Below are 16,612 nucleotides of genomic sequence, written 5' to 3' on the forward strand. Positions count from 1 at the left end.
ATACGACGTTTACCCATCAATTCGGTTACACGTGTGGATTATAGAGCACTATATTATTGTCCTGGAAGTAAAAAAAAAAAACTGTCACAGTGTGTGTGGTAGTGGTGGAGGTGGAGGTGGGGGTGGGGGTGGTCGTATGGCAACATCAACATTCCAAACACATAGGGAGGGATTATGTTCATGGATACCGAAGGGAAAACCAATTACAGCGCAAGTGGATTAATTTGGCGAGTGCTCGTTGGGATGGTAAATGTATGTGACTTGACTTGGCACTTACCACTGAATAGCCCCGTTGGCAGCAGATTGATGAATGTGTGTGTGTGTGTGTGTGTGTGTGGTGTGTGTGTGTGTGTAGAGGCTATGCTTATCCTTAATATGTATCAATATACTATGTTATATTAATATATCCTTTTAATAACTATATTTATCATTTAATATAATGTGCATATTTTGAGCTGTATTTGTGATTGAATTTGTCATTGTGTGCTTTGTGTGTTTGTGTGAGATGGAGAGAGAGACTCGTGTGTGTGTGTGTGTGTGTGTGTGTGTGTGTGTATGTCTGAGGGAATAGTTTAGTATGGGGAGGGAAGCTCTCCAATATACCTTTGAAGTGTATCCGCCTAGGCTGACCCTGCAGACACCTCAAGCCACTTGCCTAAGCCGACCTCAGAAACATCTGTCCTTTACGTGAAAGGCCACATACCACTTCAAAATGGCTCTAACACACATGTGCTGTATGACATCTAGAAAAAAATGTGCTTAATGAAGTGTTTGCTGTTTTCGCGCCATAACTGGATTCATGCTTGTGTGCCTCAACTCACACACATGAGAATCTAGAGCACCATAACCACTTCTCTTTTTAAAAATAACAAAACTAGGGAATAGGGACAGTCTCACACTGGTAATATTTCACTAACTACATTCAGAAAAATGTGTCATTGTGGTCACGCTGTCTGGTGATGGCCCAACATGTCATTTGTGTAGGCAATGCTTACAGCTGCTTTATTTGATACGTTATACTCTAATCAGAGCACTTTGGATTGTATGCATGTGAAAGGCACTATACAAATAAACTGACTTGACTGGACTTAAGACCAAACTGTTCTCGGATGCTTCCTGCTAACTAATCAAATGCATTTCCTGTCAAGATACCGTTTGTCTTTTAATTATTCTACTGTGTGTCTTTTAATGCTTTTTAGTTATTCTATTTCATGTACTTTATGTACACTTTAACTATTGTACTCTTATGATTTTTTTTACTTTTAATCGTAATCTTAACCTTAAATTTACTTTTTGTTTGTGTAAACCACATTGAATCACCCCTGTGTATGAAATGCGCTATATAAATACACTTACCTATCAACAAAGTTCTCACACAGCATGTGGCAAAAGTGTTAAATTAAACATAAAGGTTTACATAAATGTTTAAGGATATCGAGCCTACTTGGTACTTACACTTATACTTTATATACAGTACATATACTGATAGAAAAGTTTAAGTATACTGTTGTGCTTACAAAACTGCATGGCACATTCTCATTTAATTTCATTTTAGATTCTGATATTAGGGTACAACCAGAATGATTGAAATGGAGTGCAACGATAATAGGCAAACATCCTTTGGACAAAACATAGGGTATATTAGCCATCTATCAGCCAAAAAAAATCGATCAAAAATAAACCATGTTTGACGGTCAAAGTAAATTTCACGATTATTCTGTAGACCATTTAGTGCTTCTCACAAACCCAGATTTTCACATTGCATGCTTGTTTACAATTAATGCAAAATAGGCTAGGTAATGGCAAATGTTTATGCCTACAGCTGTTTCATTTGTCAAGATCAGGCAGTGAACCCCATGTTTTCTAAGTAAATGCACAAATATCTGTTTTATCCTATATTTTATGCAGGTGAGACTTTTTGAAAGATGTAATTATATTCGGGGCTAACATGGGGGTTTTGCCATGTTAACCTATGGAGACTGTCAGGCTGTGAGTCATAAAAGGCACTTATTGGACTGTGCATGGCCTAACCCACGTAAAAATAATTGTTCTAGATAAAAAAAAAAAAAAAAAAACAGCCATGATACATGATATTTCCATAAACGCGAGGCTACACACTTCACGATGACAACAATGAGTTGTTAACAGACAATCACTAAGATATATAACCAGAGTCCTTCTATTGAGGAGACACAGCACATCCTCTATAGCAATGCATGAGGTAAGTTTGTAACACCAATATGGCAGTTGTCTACACATATCCCGCCCCTTCCGCGGCAAAAAAGTCTACATGTGAATACATTGTGCCAATCATGTGGTGTGTTGTGAATACGCCGTGCTAATCATGTGTTATAATCTTGCCGCTGGAACAAGGTTGGTGTCGTGAAACCTTGCACATGTGCATTTCTGCTCAACATAGATCTCCGATAAGTGCCTATACAAAATGTTGAAATATGGCCACAAGTGGAGGGACTTGCCTACAAGGATGACCCAGCAGCAATCTATCTAAAATATCACCTATTTGAAGTACCATTCATGATATGTTGTTAAATATGGAAGTTGTGGAAAGTTTATATTATATGTTTTTTTTCATCCCCCATTTGTCCCAGACAGGTTTTGTTCAGACCTGAAAATGCAACTGTATTTGACAGAGGACAGATGTACTATAAATTCCTAGTAACACAACATTAGCTTTGTAGTGGGATGTCTTTACAGTATAAATGGCATTTAAATAAAAAACTTTAAGTATACCTTTTTTTGGTAAGGGTTACAGCCATTTTAACAGATTTGGGGGAAAGAATGCTGATATTTCCGCAGCTGATCGAAGTACACCCCTCCTTTTCTCTGATTGTGAAGCAGCATTTTGATTGCCTTAATTGGCTTATATTCATTTCCCCGTTCACTTTGCCAGGACTGGGCACAAACGCCAGACTTTTATTTATGAGCGTTCACACTGAGCAGAGAGCTAGAGGCACGTACAGTATATGGAAAATGTGCTTTTAGAGTCTATCACATTAGAATCGAAGATTGTCCCTTTAATGCAGGTGGTGGCTGGTTAACAGATAGAGTGGGCACTGGGCAGTGCTGTGTGTGTCGGGCCAGGCGGTGTCCTTGGGAATTGGCACCGAGCCGCGAGGTGGAGTGTGTCACACAGGATCCATGCTGCTATATTTCACATGTGAAGAGCTCCCTCTCTCTCTCTCTCTCTCTTGCCCTTCCTCCTCATTCAGGGCTCTGCTCCCTCTCTTCTTCATCCCTCTCCCTCATATACTATCCCCCCTTCACCTTTCTATTCATTACAGATAGAGGTATGTAGAGATACATTTTGCTTCTATCTTCTCTTCATGTCTCTAAATCTCATTCCTTCCCTCTTTTTCTTGCTTGTTTATACCATCCTCCTTCCTGCATGTCTTGTCTATGGGTCTTGTCCTACATCTCTCCTCCTCTTTGTCAGTCTCTGCCTCCCTGTTTCCCCCTGACCCTCTTGATTTTCGACTCTCTTGCTCTGTCTCAAATCTAGCGTTTCTTCCTCTCTTTCCCTTCCTCCCAACCTGTTCTCCCCTTTCGTTCTACTCCTCCCAACTCTGTGCTGCCCTCATTGTCTTTTTATCCCTCTCTCTCTCTCCTTCTCTTTCTCTCTTCATTTCCCTCCCTCTGTCCTCTTCCACTTTGCGTTTGAGCTTTTTAAATTAAAAAAAAGTTACTTCCCCCTCACTGCTCTCTTTCTATATCTCCTTTTCTCCTTCTCTCTCTCTGTCTTTCTCTCCCTCTCTCAATGCGCAGTCCTTCTCCCTTTGTTTTTTTTTTTCAGGCCAACTCTCTTCAACTGTTCCCTCTAGCCTAGTGTAAGCTCCAGTAATATTTGGCCAATACGTGTTAGTCTCAAGGCCAGGAATCAATTGTGTCTGTGCATGTGTATGTGTGTGTATATCTGTGTGTGTATCTCTGTGCGTGTTTGTGTGTGTGTGTGTGTGTGTGTGCGTGTGTGTGTGTGTGTGTGAGTTTGTGTGCTAAGGTGAGGGGGGGACACACATGGAAAAGGCTGATGACGCAAGAATTAAAGTGACAGTTAGGAGAAGTGCGGAGTCGCTTGCGCGCAGCTACCATAAACGGCACAATGCCCACCGCCACCACCACCACCATCACTCGCCCCAGAGCCACACACTCGTGTGTCCTGTCCTCCACTCCACGCTCTTCAGCACAGCCGAGTCCTCACACCAGCAGGAGGGACGACGGTGCGCAGATTGGGACAAATTAGGCCAAGAGGGAGGAGGGAGGGAGGGAGGGAGGGAGTGCATATATAAGAGAGAGGAAGAAAATATGGATAGATGGAAAATGCACAGTCTTCAGAAACCGTCCTGGATGATGTAACCATGTGTGCACCGATTTAAAGACAAAAAACATGATGCTTGATTTTTGAGAAGCGATAGTACAGTGCTCTTCTCTCTCCCTCCGACAGTCATACGCCAAAATGAAATGTTGATTTTGTTTGTTTCTTTCTCTTCCTTGCTTATTTATTTATTTGTGTTTCTGCAGAACCACAGTGATGTTACCCATTGTGCTCTGAATCCCCCGATGCCCCCCTCCCTCCCTCCCTCCCTCCCTCCCTCCCTCTCTCTCGCTCTCTTTCTAGCATTCAATGGTGAAGGACAGAGTACAAAAGTTGAAAACTTCATTTTTTTTCTCAGGAGGTTAGTGTATCAAATGTCATTCAATTTCCTTCTGAAAGAGATGCTTTAGTAAAGCTTTTTTTCTGCCTGTGGTAGTTGTACCAGCATGGGAAGAGGGGGTTAGGGAGAAAGGAAGGAGGGGGGGGGGGGGTGCTCAGTCTGATAAGTTTGTTGCTATGCAACCAGACGGTTCTGTATGAAAGCATTACCATCCTCGGCGTGCAGAAACCTGGGAGAGGCAAAGCACAGGGCGCTTCAGTGCTGAGATAACATGCACTCTGCCTGAATGCTGCGGCACTTCAGTGCGTAGTCGACATATTTCAAACAAGCCTCAATATCATCAAAACGGGAGGGTTTACAATTGTGTGGCATCCAAGTTACCCTGTATGTGTGTGTGTGTGTGTGTGTGTGTGTGTGTGTGTGTGTGTGTGCGTGTCAATGATACCTCGGGCAGAGAACAAAGGAAAGTGGACTAAAAAGGGTCTGTTGCAATGATCCACTTTTCCCATGGGAAATCCTCCACCAATAACAGAGTCATTCAGCAGCTCTCCCCTGCGTCCTCCACTGTCTTATCTTCTGTTTTCCCAATATCACATTTCAGTAGTTTAATATGTAATCTCTATACCCTCTCATAGCACAGCTTTGGTGTTATGTCACTTATATCACAGTTAAATAGGTGTGGTATGGTTCTTATTCTATATATTATATATTATATCTCTTTCAAATTTCATGAGAACATCATCAATTCATCACACTCGTCATTCGCGTCAATCATCTTCTCTTTCGTTTACTGTGCATGGGGGACTGTTTGTATTCAGCTTTCATACACATGATGACACACAGGAATATTCGTGTGCGCATTGGCAACAGAGAGCGCACACACACACACATAGGCAGTCAGACAGTCAGAGAGAGAGAGAGAAGGTGAGAGAGGGAGAGAGAGAGAGAGAGAGAGAGAGAGAAGCTGTACTATCATGATTCACCTGCCAAACTTCTCACCATCTCAGCAACCCCCTCCCTCCAGCCTATTAGCCATACCTTTTTGTACCAAGGACACAGACATGTCAACACATTGACCCATGGGTGCCAATCTGTGCTGGACATGTTATGTAACCATGCCATTTTCAATCTCTCTCTCCCTCTCTCTCCCCCCCCTCTCTCTCTCTCTCTCTCTCTCTGAATTTTCTCAAACGAAGCTTCTCCCTCATTCAGTGTGATAACACTGAACGTTCTGAACATAATTGAATGAAAAAAGCTTCAAGATAATTGGAATATCCAACACAACCAACATGGGTATCAAGCAGTTTATAAAATGGAGGATGTCTACTCGTTTCTCTCTGTGTGGTTAGAAAACAGGGTCACGTTTGTAATCCGCTTTGCATCTACTCCACCGTTTCACCATTTCCCTTTTTTTCGTCCTTATTTTAGAATTCGCAGTAATTGCAAACACTCTGTGGTATGCCTGCCCTCTTTTCAGAAATGCTGAAGCTGTATCTGTGCGTGAGAAAAGCAATAATGTAGAGGGATGCTTGCAGGTATGTGGGATTTGGCTGCAGGTATTATGCGAATCCAGTCTCTAAGAGTGCGGTTGAGGGGGATGGGGGAGTGGATGGCTAGGAGAGTGATGGCAAATGTGCCTGCTGACAAGGTCCATTCACACTGGGGACTGTGTGTTTGTATATTATTATTATTGCTGTCAAAGCACATACGCAGAACGCCCCAACACACACACGTACACACATACACACACGCACACAAATACACACACACATGTATACACACATGTACACACACAGACACACACACACCCACACACACAGAGGGCAGAGGCAGGCACATACAGGCAACAGCTCATCATGCATTAAATAGATAGTAGATACTGAGAAATACAATCAACACAGCTACAGAACAAACACACACACACACACACACACACACACACACACACACACACACACACACACACACACACACACACACACACACACACACACACACACACACACACACACACACACACACACACACACTCACACACATACCTACGAGACACAACCTCAGCCTAATAATGGTAGCAGTTCAGTTTTAATTAGCTTGTCCAGCGAGAGAGATTTACCATCTGTTGAGGGCCTTGCAATGAGATCGTGGAACACCTTCTCTCTCCAACTGAGTGTGTACTACAACAGCTAACCTCCTGGAAACGTGAAAAGGGACCAAAACGGACGGCTTGACCATGGAGACACTTAAGGAAGTGGTATGCGCATTTGTGCACGGCGAAGAGATGCGTGATTGCCGCGTGGTTACAATTGTTGGGGGGCACACGACCCCCCCACATACCACACCCCCCCCTCCCCCACCCCGCAAGCCGCGTTGATGATGCAATTCTCGGGGCACAGACACAGGACTTTACCAGGCCTATGAGAACAGCAGAAGCAGACAATCATTTGGCATGAGCAGTGCAGGCTATTCAAAAGAGCCAGTCTTCAGAACAGGCAGGCCAGGCTCTCAGTGGCCGTCTAGCATCGTAAAATATAGATTTGATTTGCCTATGGGACTCTGCCTGCCCCCTCTCATATCAGCCAATTCACCGGGACCCAGCCTTGCCTTGGTTGGTTGGTTGGTTGGGACGGCTATTGCAGAACTATATATTCTGCTCTAATAAAGTTTATCCCCAGGCAGTCTCTCAATATTATGAACTTTTTATTGGATCCTTTCCCGATGTACAGTATGCATCTGGAGGGTGATCCAAGCTTTTCTGCCCAATGGGAGTTCCTCTCGCTTGCCTGCAGTCATTTTTTCCTGGAAACAGGCAACACATTCTTGACAGGTACTTTACACAGTAGGCACACCGCGCAGTGCTTTTCCAGCCTTTCCATTATCTGACTGCACAAGGCCGGTCCTCTGCCAAGGCAGGGCAGAGAGTGAGTGACTCCCGTGTTATGGGTTGGCTGCATGTCAGCATTCATTCCGGGCCTAAGCCGAGGTGCTGCGGGTGCGTGAAAAGCAGTGTGTGTGTCTCTCTGTGTCACTTTGTGCGGCACACACGCCTCACAGAGATAGCGCAGCGCAACAGCGCACAGTGTGGCTGACCCGAAAGGTGTGAGTGGCCATTTTCATTTCCGGCCCTTTCTCAGCAAGGAGGCCTTAAAAAACACACCATACCCCAGTTCACTGAACCACAGGCAGGGAGAAGCGGTGAGAGTGGTGGATGGGGTGGGGTGGGGTGTGGTGGTGGTGGGTGAAGGTGGGTTGGCGGAGAATTTCCCCGCACTGGGTCCAAATTTACAACGATTCAGGCCACAGTGACAAGGTCGCCGGCAGCCCACTTCAGAGAGGAGTCGTTAATTTGAAATGATCGTGAGGTCGGAGGTAAAGTGCAGGTCGTCCCTCCCTCATCTACCCCCCCCCCCTGCTGCGTGACGGACTGATGCTTCTCCTCAAATGGATTGAACTTCGACCCGCCGCGAGGTGAATCTGTGGGTGCCGTGTGGACGTTTTACGGCCTGCCGCTGTGACTCACAGCTCCACACCACACCACACCATTGAACATCAAGTCAGTTTACTACTCCCTAAGCAATCAGCTCACACACCTCCTATTATTGGATGTATAGAGACATACACTGTACATTGTACTGGATATGATGGGTAACATATGGTGCAGCTGAAATCCGGCGCTCGACGGGGACCTTGCAGCAAGGTAACAAAATCCCATTCGCAATCCAATCTAATGAAATTAAGTCAGCGCATGGGGGTCTCTGTGTCCTCTGGATCCCATTCCGGTGATCTAGGGTGAAAGGTCACGTAACGTGGCGATGAATCCAATAGCATTCGGCTCACTAACGTAGCGCTTTGTGAGAGCCATAAACCTTTTAGAGGGGCTGCAATAAATCCTGCTCGCCTGTATTCACAACGACAGTTAGCGCACACCTGAGAGAAAGCTTTACCTCGATGGCACCAGGAAATCATGAGACAGCAAGTATGGTGAGCCCCCCCCCCCACCACTTATGACACCCTCCCACACACACATGCATGCACACGCACACACACAAACATACATACATTTACACTCACACACTCCTTTGCAAATGATTTTCTTCATTATTTATCACAAGAGGAAAAATCCTGAAAGCATGGAGACCACTCACTTACCCCGCATGCATAATTTAGCACTGGCCGGAGCAAGAGACATCCCGCATCCTGTCCCCACGGTGGGAGATGAGCGTAATCTGACGCGCAGGGCTAGGCTGCGGTGAGTGACCCACTCCCAGACTGACGTGGGCCATTACACTGTCCCGTTGCTGCACTTCTCCTAATGGAGAAGCAATATTAATGATTAGCCTCTCAGAATAAATTGCACTCCACTTTTTAACGTGATTGAAACCGGGAGAACATAAATCGATGACAATTTTACATGACATACATTAAGAATCTACTTTGTCAGATGCCCCGGCAGAGAAAGAAAGAGCGACAGGGGTTTTTTTTCTTTTCTTTCTTTGCGCTCTTTTGAAGGGTAAATTAAGAATGCCCTCTAACTGACGCAGGAATAAAGCCAGTCATTTCACTCTGCAATTCATCAAACTGATTTGTATAGCTCTCTGGTTCATGTGCATGTATCAATCAAGAGACACACGGCATATGAACTTTACCGCATCAAACTTGAACATTCATGCAAGGGCATATAAATTACATTAATTAAGAGCATCTATCATGCTGTACGCGCATCATAAATAATTTTTTAGTTTTAGTTTTAGTTTCTATGCCTTCCAGGTGTTGTCGCTGGTCTGACTGTTTGACTGTTTTCCAATTTGTCGTCAGTTAACAAAAAAGGTCAGGACTGCAAAAGTGGCCATCAATATAACAGAGTATCAGTGTAGGGGAGTACACAAATAATGGCCCTAATACAGCTGACTAGGATCATTAAACCTGTTTCAGTGAGGCGAGGTAAGCAATCTAAGCATCTGTCTACCAGGACCGACTGTTCTGGACACTGTAATCACACAGGGGTTGGATGAGCTGGCCAGAGATCTGCCACTTTTAACAAACGCACTGCGGGGCAATAACTGTCCTGAACACAGTATGAACTTCCCTGGCTCCCTGTATGCCCCCCTGTCAGCGTGCCCTCAATCATCTCCGCAGATCTCCGCAGCGCCGACGGGACACACGGAGCCATGAAGCCAGCGAGGGGAGTCGTGTGTCAAATGAAAAGACTGGCGACGCGGACCAAACTCTTCAACCCTCACCGCCCAGGGCACATGACATTTCCATGGTATTTGTGATGGCCGAGCTGGTGGTTGGTTTGGACATGCAGACAAATGTCAGCAGATGAGAAATGTCAATGAGATGGATATGGTTCTTCCCACATTTATCGATATGTGTGAGGAAACAACAAGCCTGTCCACACACCATTCCACATCTTGAAGGACGCAATTACAGTGCCCCACTCTACGTTATAGAAACACCTTCACTTCCGCGCAATTTCCTAAATTGTAGGGCCAAAAAATAACAGGGGAGGTGACAATGGGCAGGGGACTGCAAAACTAGCCTTATCTTGACTTCAAAAATGGTAGACGCAGGTTCCATAGAGGACTTTTAAGTAGTGCAGACAAGCGTGTGCCTAAAAATAGGTGTTTGCGAGTCAGGGAACCAGTCCCAGGGAAGAGCGATTGGCAACAGTTGAGGACGGCTCAAACTGGGACACTGTCAGACAGCAGGCCACACAGAGCAGCCAGTTGGGCCCCTGTGCTCAGGACACTGTGCATTGTGCACAAAACCAAACAACTGTGCTCGTCGTGAGCGGAGATGGATGAGATGGAGTGGGAGCACAAGCTCTGCGTTTTACATCTGAGGGTGATATCGATTCCGCTGTGTAGTCCTGAGGCCCTGGTAGTGCCAAGAAAACAGAGGCAAAGACAGGTTTGTCTGAGCGATCCTCAAATGACAAAGGCTGAAATATCAGCAAACGTTATTTTGCTTACCATATCTAAACATTAGTTATTATGTTGTATATTGATGCATGATTTTTCTCTCGCTCTCTTTCTCTCTCTCTCTCTCTCTCTCTTTCCTCTCCTCCACTCCTGTTCTCTCTCTTTAAGCTGACTCACTGGTCCTGTTTAGTTCTGCTTTCATGGGTCTGTCAGGTGCAGAGCAGCTTGTGGAGTCTCTCTCATGGCCTGTTCATTAATCTGCTCTGCCAGACTCTCTCTCCCTCTCTCTCTCTCTCTCTTTCTCTGTTCCTCTCTCTCCCCCTCCATCTCCCTTGCTGTTGTGATTAGACTTCTGCTCTCCTTTCTAACATCATCCCTGGAAAATGGAACTGGGGACAAAAAAAAACAAAAAAACTCTCAGTCAAGTTAGTTAAGGACACCGTGCAGCACTAGTGTCCAATCAGCTATGAGATGGCATACTAAGCATTTCCCTACCCCAGTCTCGTAACCCCAGTCTGGTTCAGTGACCAGGGTAACTAGCGCTGACCCAACTCCTCTCTCTGCACAGATGAGGTGACGGAAATAGACTATTACACACAGACCTTGAGAGGCATAAAGAACAACGATCATATCTCTTGGGATTTCTTATAGTTTGCTTTTGTTGTTGTTCTCCCCCCCCCCCCCCCCCCCTCTCTCTCTCTCTCTTTCTCTCTCTCCCTCTGCGTGTGTAGGGTTTTTTAACTGCTGATAAGGAGCAAAGCAATGAGTGCTCTGACTACACAGAAATTCCTCAAGTCATTCACCTCAAAGTAATGCCATATGGCATAGCCTTTAAGTGCAGCCAATTCTGGTGACATTCAACAGTGAGGAAGACATCTTGATTTTGCCATTTAAAAGATCTGTGATACACACAATGGACACTTGCCATTCATCCATATTATCATTATCATCCGTTGTAATGATGTTCCTGCACATCAAAAAAAGCAGCAAGGATAGAAAAAATAATAATCAAAAGATCCGTCTCCACATAGTGGTATCAGTGATTCAGCTGTTGCATTTTAAATGTCACAGAAGAGAGAGCATTTACCCCTTGGACAGCTTTGAGAGGCTGTGAGTAGTGGAGTGTGTGATGAAAAATATATGTCCCCACCCTTATTTGCCACCATGGCCCACACAATTTTGAGTAGACTGAGGTGTTTTGTTTTTTTGGGGAGGGTTTGGGGTGTGTGGCGCTAGTTGTTTATTTACAGTTAGTTTTCAGAACCGCTTCCCAGAAAATGGCAAAGGGGCTGCTGATACTGTGGAAAGGTCTGAGTCACCCCCAGGGCCACGGCTGTCTCCCGTCAGAGCCCAGCCCAGTCACTGGCAGAGCACAAGCTGAGGAGCCGGTGGAGGAGGAGGAGGAGGGTGACTGAAGTCACGATATCCCAGAACATTGACACATGAAAAGAAAAGATGAGGACAAGAGGGGACTTAAAGGTGCATATTACAGCTCTGCAACAAAATGAAGAGATATTTTTCTGATCTCATCCTACAGTTTCTGAGTGACATTCGAATGAGCTGATGTTTATATTCAAAACCAAGAGACCACTGCAAATCTGAATATGACCGCCAACTCATTCGAATGTCACTCAGCAACCGTAGGATAACCTCAGATAAATGTGCAGTGGTCTCTTAATTTTTTTCTAGAGCTGTGTGTGTGTATGTAGGCTATACAATAATAACAATATGCTTAGACTCTAGGCTGAGGCCCTGCCGTGAAAACTCAAGATTTTTTCTGAATACTTTTTTGGTTGCATATTTTTGGACTCTGCATAAACAGTTGCAATAACAATTCTCTCTGTTTGTAGTATTTCATGCTAGTCTTTCCTCAAGGAATTACTACACTTAGCTCTAACCCTAATCCTACAACAATTACAAGATGATGCTCCAAACAAAATACAAATACATAGCATGATTTTACATGCATGTTGCCAACAGTTGACAAAACACAGTAAGGCCAAATGAGAATGGTACTACATATACCAACCATGGAATTAATCAAATTATCGGGATGAAGAATTGTGTTGCTTTGTCCATGACAACCACCTAGTGGAGAACAGAATTCCGAATCGCTTTATTTCTCGAGTGTTTTGGCCCTTACGAAGAACCGTATCCCAAGCGTCCTTGGCAGCACAGTCCATGATGGCAACGAAAGAAAACGTAGCATGTAAAGTTAATCTGTTGGCTTGTTAATTGGCTAACGTTATATCAACTCTTTTGACGGCAAAAAATATGGTGCCGGTTATAGGATTTCATTTGTAGTTATAAAAGGAAACATTTGACTATTTTCTTGCATCGTTGGAAATGGCATCAAGCAACCCGTCTGTATTTCTTCTGATGATCAACGGGCAAATAGAGGGAGCCAATGTAAGCACTGGCTAATTTGGTCAGGTTAGCTTTTTGGATAAGACGTTAAAGGGCTTTGTGCTTAACGATCTAAGAGTCCAACTTAATTGCCTTTGTTCATTTTGTGGTGTATAATAATGAAACATGCCCTTGAAAATCACTGTTGCTAGTTGTATTGTGTGGCGTGAGTGGTTAACTTACAGCGCATATTAGCCAACCTGGATGCTTGCTAATTAACGTGTCTGCCTAACATAGTTAGTCCTCACAAACTGTAGATTTGCCCCTTTTGCTCGTGTAGTGGTAGAAATTAATTTCGATACAGTAAATTACCTGTTAGCTTTGTTTGTAAGAAACATAACGTTAGTCCTTTTCTTTAGTTTCCAGAGTACGACGACCTGTATTGCAAGTTTTGTTTTGTGTATGGTCACGACTGGGCTCCCACGTCGGTGAGTTATCGGCTTGGAAATGTACTATAACGTTAATGCAGTTCACTGCTTGATGGATGGACTGTCACTTATCGTTTCATTCCCTCAGGGTTTGGAGGAGGGCATCTCTCAGATAACATGCAAAAGCAGAGAATCACATAAGCTGATCTGGAACTTCCCCCTGGATATCACCTTTAAGAGCACCAATCCCTTTGGATGTGAGTTTGTCAAAACATCATAATATGTTTTAATAAATATGAAGCACACGGTTACTGGGAAATGTAGCCTACTCAACTTACCTTTCCCAACAATGAAGAGAAATGTCCTCACCTTCTCTTTGGTGAAGTGGCCAAATAGACTCACTTTATTGGTCAATTCTCACAGGGCCACAGATTGTGGTGAGTGTCTATGGTCCCGACGTCTTTGGAAATGATGTTGTCCGAGGTTATGGTGCCACACATATCCCCTTCACCCCTGGAAAGTAAGTGTTTGATATAAATAGATACTATCAAAAATAAACAAAACAGTTCATTTGAAAGGCAGGCGAAGTCCAAAGTCTAACTAAAGCCAATTTCATAACAAGGCAAAATCTAATTTGTTTATTTAACACAATGAGTAAATATTGGTGACTCACCTCAGTACTGCCGCTCAGTCAGAGGTGGTCATCATGCACATCCCAGATGCAGGACAAGAAATACTTAAAAAGGCGACAAACTGCAATTAAATGACTGACCTCAGTGGTGCCACTGGCCTCATGCTTTAATTCACGCACAAGACACTTTACTCATCGAACGACTCTACTTTTTGCCCATGATTTAAATAAGGGCCCATGGTCTTGTATAACTTAACTCCAATTCTTTTCTCAGACACACAAGAACTATACCGATGTTTGTTCCAGAATCCACATCAAGACTTCAAAAGCTTACAAGGTAAAATACTGAATTCTGAAAAAACGTGTGAAGATATTGCTAATGGCCCTAAAAGTACTCTCTCTAAACCAACAGCTCCAAGGAAACAATGTAGGAAACGTTTGAAGTACTTTCAGTACAGTCATTAGAGTGAACCATGTTTTGTGGTTACTTCGATTCAACCATTTTGATTGAAGCTTGTGGCAAATAAAACATCTTGTGGAACACAAATGGATTTCCACTGAATGTAAAATCAATGAATCACAAACAAACTTCTCTAATAGATCACAACAATACACAACAAATTCTTCAAATAGTTCAGAACCATTAATGGTTTCTTTATATGGAAATAAAAGCCACTGTATGGATTGTTGAATGTCTGTGGTCTGAGCTGGCTCTTAGAATTCATTTAGGGAAGGAAAGTAACTCCCATACAAAATGGGTTTTTAATGGGTCCTCTTGCAGCTGGCTTATGGGAAGACGTCCTGAGTTCACGGACCCAAAAGTGGTAGCCCAAGGAGAAGGAAGAGAAGGTAGGAACTATTTTGAACATCACTTTGACTTACCCTACATGGACAAAAGTATTGGGACATTTCGGGCCAGACGCCCCAGATGCGTTCTGCAAATTGCCTCAGTCACACTGAAGAAGGGCGTCTAGCCCAGTCGTGGCGCGACTGGCTGGGGCACCTGCACCGCACGCCGGCGACCCGGGTTCGATTTCCGCCCTGTGGTCCTTTCCGGATCCCACCCTACTCTCTCCCACTCGTTTCCTGTCACCCTACACTGTCCTATCTGATTAAAGGCATAAAAGCCCCCCCCCCCCCCCCCCCCCCCCCAAAAAAAAAGTCAAAAAAGAACCGTGGGTACTATCCATGAAGTTTCTATTGACCCTCAGAAGCACCCTTTGGAGGTTATGATAAAGTGTTGAGTTGTGTTAGTCCAGTTATTTATAATGCAAAGTCTTCAGTCTAACTAAAGGTAATTCAATAACTAGAGAAAAATCAGATTGCTAGTGGGCAAGACATTGAAGTGCAAACATTGATGAGTCAGCTCAATGCTCCCATATGGCATACGAGTCGTATTTCATGCAAGAGAACTTTGCTGACAACTTTGCCCGCCAAATAAATCAGCCCTGCCTTCGACTCGATCCAGCACCAATGAGCTAAACTAATGGAGATTGTGAGCCAGGCCTTATCATCCAACGCTCTCACAAATGCTCTTCTGGATCAATGAGGGAAAAATCCCAGACACTCAAATCTTGTGGGCAACCTTCCCAGAAGAGTGGAAGCTGCTGTCCTATGCCTATATTACAGAATGGGATGTCATAAAAGTCTCTGTAGATATAATGGCCAGGTGTGACAAAATGTTTTGTACGTACTGTATAATGTATAGTGCAGCCGAAATGTTTTCAGACCCTTTCACGTTTTCCCAATTTTGTTTCCCCCCTCCCTCAATCTACACAAAACACTCCACAACAGCATGTGTTTAGAGTGTTTTGTTAACTCACAAAAAGTAAAAGACTGAAATATCTTTGATGCCTGCAATTGAGCTTTGGTGCTACTTTGTGCTATCCTTCTTCTGTCAATGGTCAAACTTAGTCACTACATACTCCCTTGTTAAATGATATGTTCAATTCCCTGGGAATTGCTATTTTGTATTTCAAAGAATTTCAGTAACAAAAAAGATAACTGCTTAAATTTACCATGTAATAAATTGCAACAGACTGGTGGCTCACTCATGAAATCAATGTCTGTCTACAGTAACGCGGGTGCGTTCTCAAGGCTTCGTCACGCTCCAGTTCAACATCGTGACCAAGGACCTGAAGAAACTGGGCTACGACACCACCCCCGGATCCTCCGAGGCGCCTCCAGTCACAGGCCTGTCTGGAACGGACCAGCCATACACATTGTGATAGCCCTGCCTGACCAAGAGCAGCCTTACTGGCACCAATTACGACATTCGCACTAGCCGCTAAGCACCCAGAGGGGCAGCTCGAGTGCTTCCACAATGTCTTAAATCATTTCAGCGAATTATAGGAACTTTGATTTTTACTGTAGTACACTAGCAGTGTGTGTGCGTGTCTCACTGAAATTGATGAAGCAGAGGTTTGAGGTTTTTTTGTATATATTTATATATTAAATTGTGGTTTGTATTTCTTACTTCGAAGTATTTTGTGTGTGTTTTTGTAATGTTTGATTTACTAACACATTTATCCTGCATCATTCAATAGCCATGTAACATTTATAAGGCTAGTGTCCTTTGTGCACTCCTATGTTGGTGAGATCAACAGACTTCAA

General features: G+C 43.9%; 1 protein-coding gene across 1 annotated transcript; it reads left to right on the top strand.

The window, feature by feature from the left end:
- The first annotated feature begins 12,762 nt into the window (after nucleotides 1-12,762).
- b9d1 (B9 protein domain 1) lies at nucleotides 12,763-16,474 on the top strand. The gene is made up of 7 exons (XM_062531346.1): nucleotides 12,763-13,003; nucleotides 13,360-13,428; nucleotides 13,517-13,625; nucleotides 13,792-13,888; nucleotides 14,274-14,336; nucleotides 14,781-14,848; nucleotides 16,076-16,474. Exons 1-7 carry the CDS (start codon nucleotides 12,941-12,943, stop codon nucleotides 16,225-16,227), a joined length of 621 nt encoding a protein of 206 aa, XP_062387330.1. The 5' UTR covers nucleotides 12,763-12,940; the 3' UTR covers nucleotides 16,228-16,474.
- The last annotated feature ends 138 nt before the right edge of the window (nucleotides 16,475-16,612 follow it).

Source organism: Sardina pilchardus, chromosome 3 (genome assembly GCF_963854185.1).
Source record: "Sardina pilchardus chromosome 3, fSarPil1.1, whole genome shotgun sequence".
NCBI lineage: Eukaryota > Metazoa > Chordata > Actinopteri > Clupeiformes > Clupeidae > Sardina > Sardina pilchardus.

What these genes read in the sequence shown, in the direction of transcription:
- b9d1 (XM_062531346.1), top strand. Translation starts at nt 12,941, where the DNA reads ATGGCATCAAGCAACCCGTCTGTATTTCTTCTGATGATCAACGGGCAA. An exon ending in ACGACTGGGCTCCCACGTCG is followed by an intron (nt 13,429 to 13,516) that starts GTGAGTTATCGG and finishes TCATTCCCTCAG; the next exon opens with GGTTTGGAGGAGGGCATCTC. An exon ending in CCAAGGAGAAGGAAGAGAAG is followed by an intron (nt 14,849 to 16,075) that starts GTAGGAACTATT and finishes GTCTGTCTACAG; the next exon opens with TAACGCGGGTGCGTTCTCAA.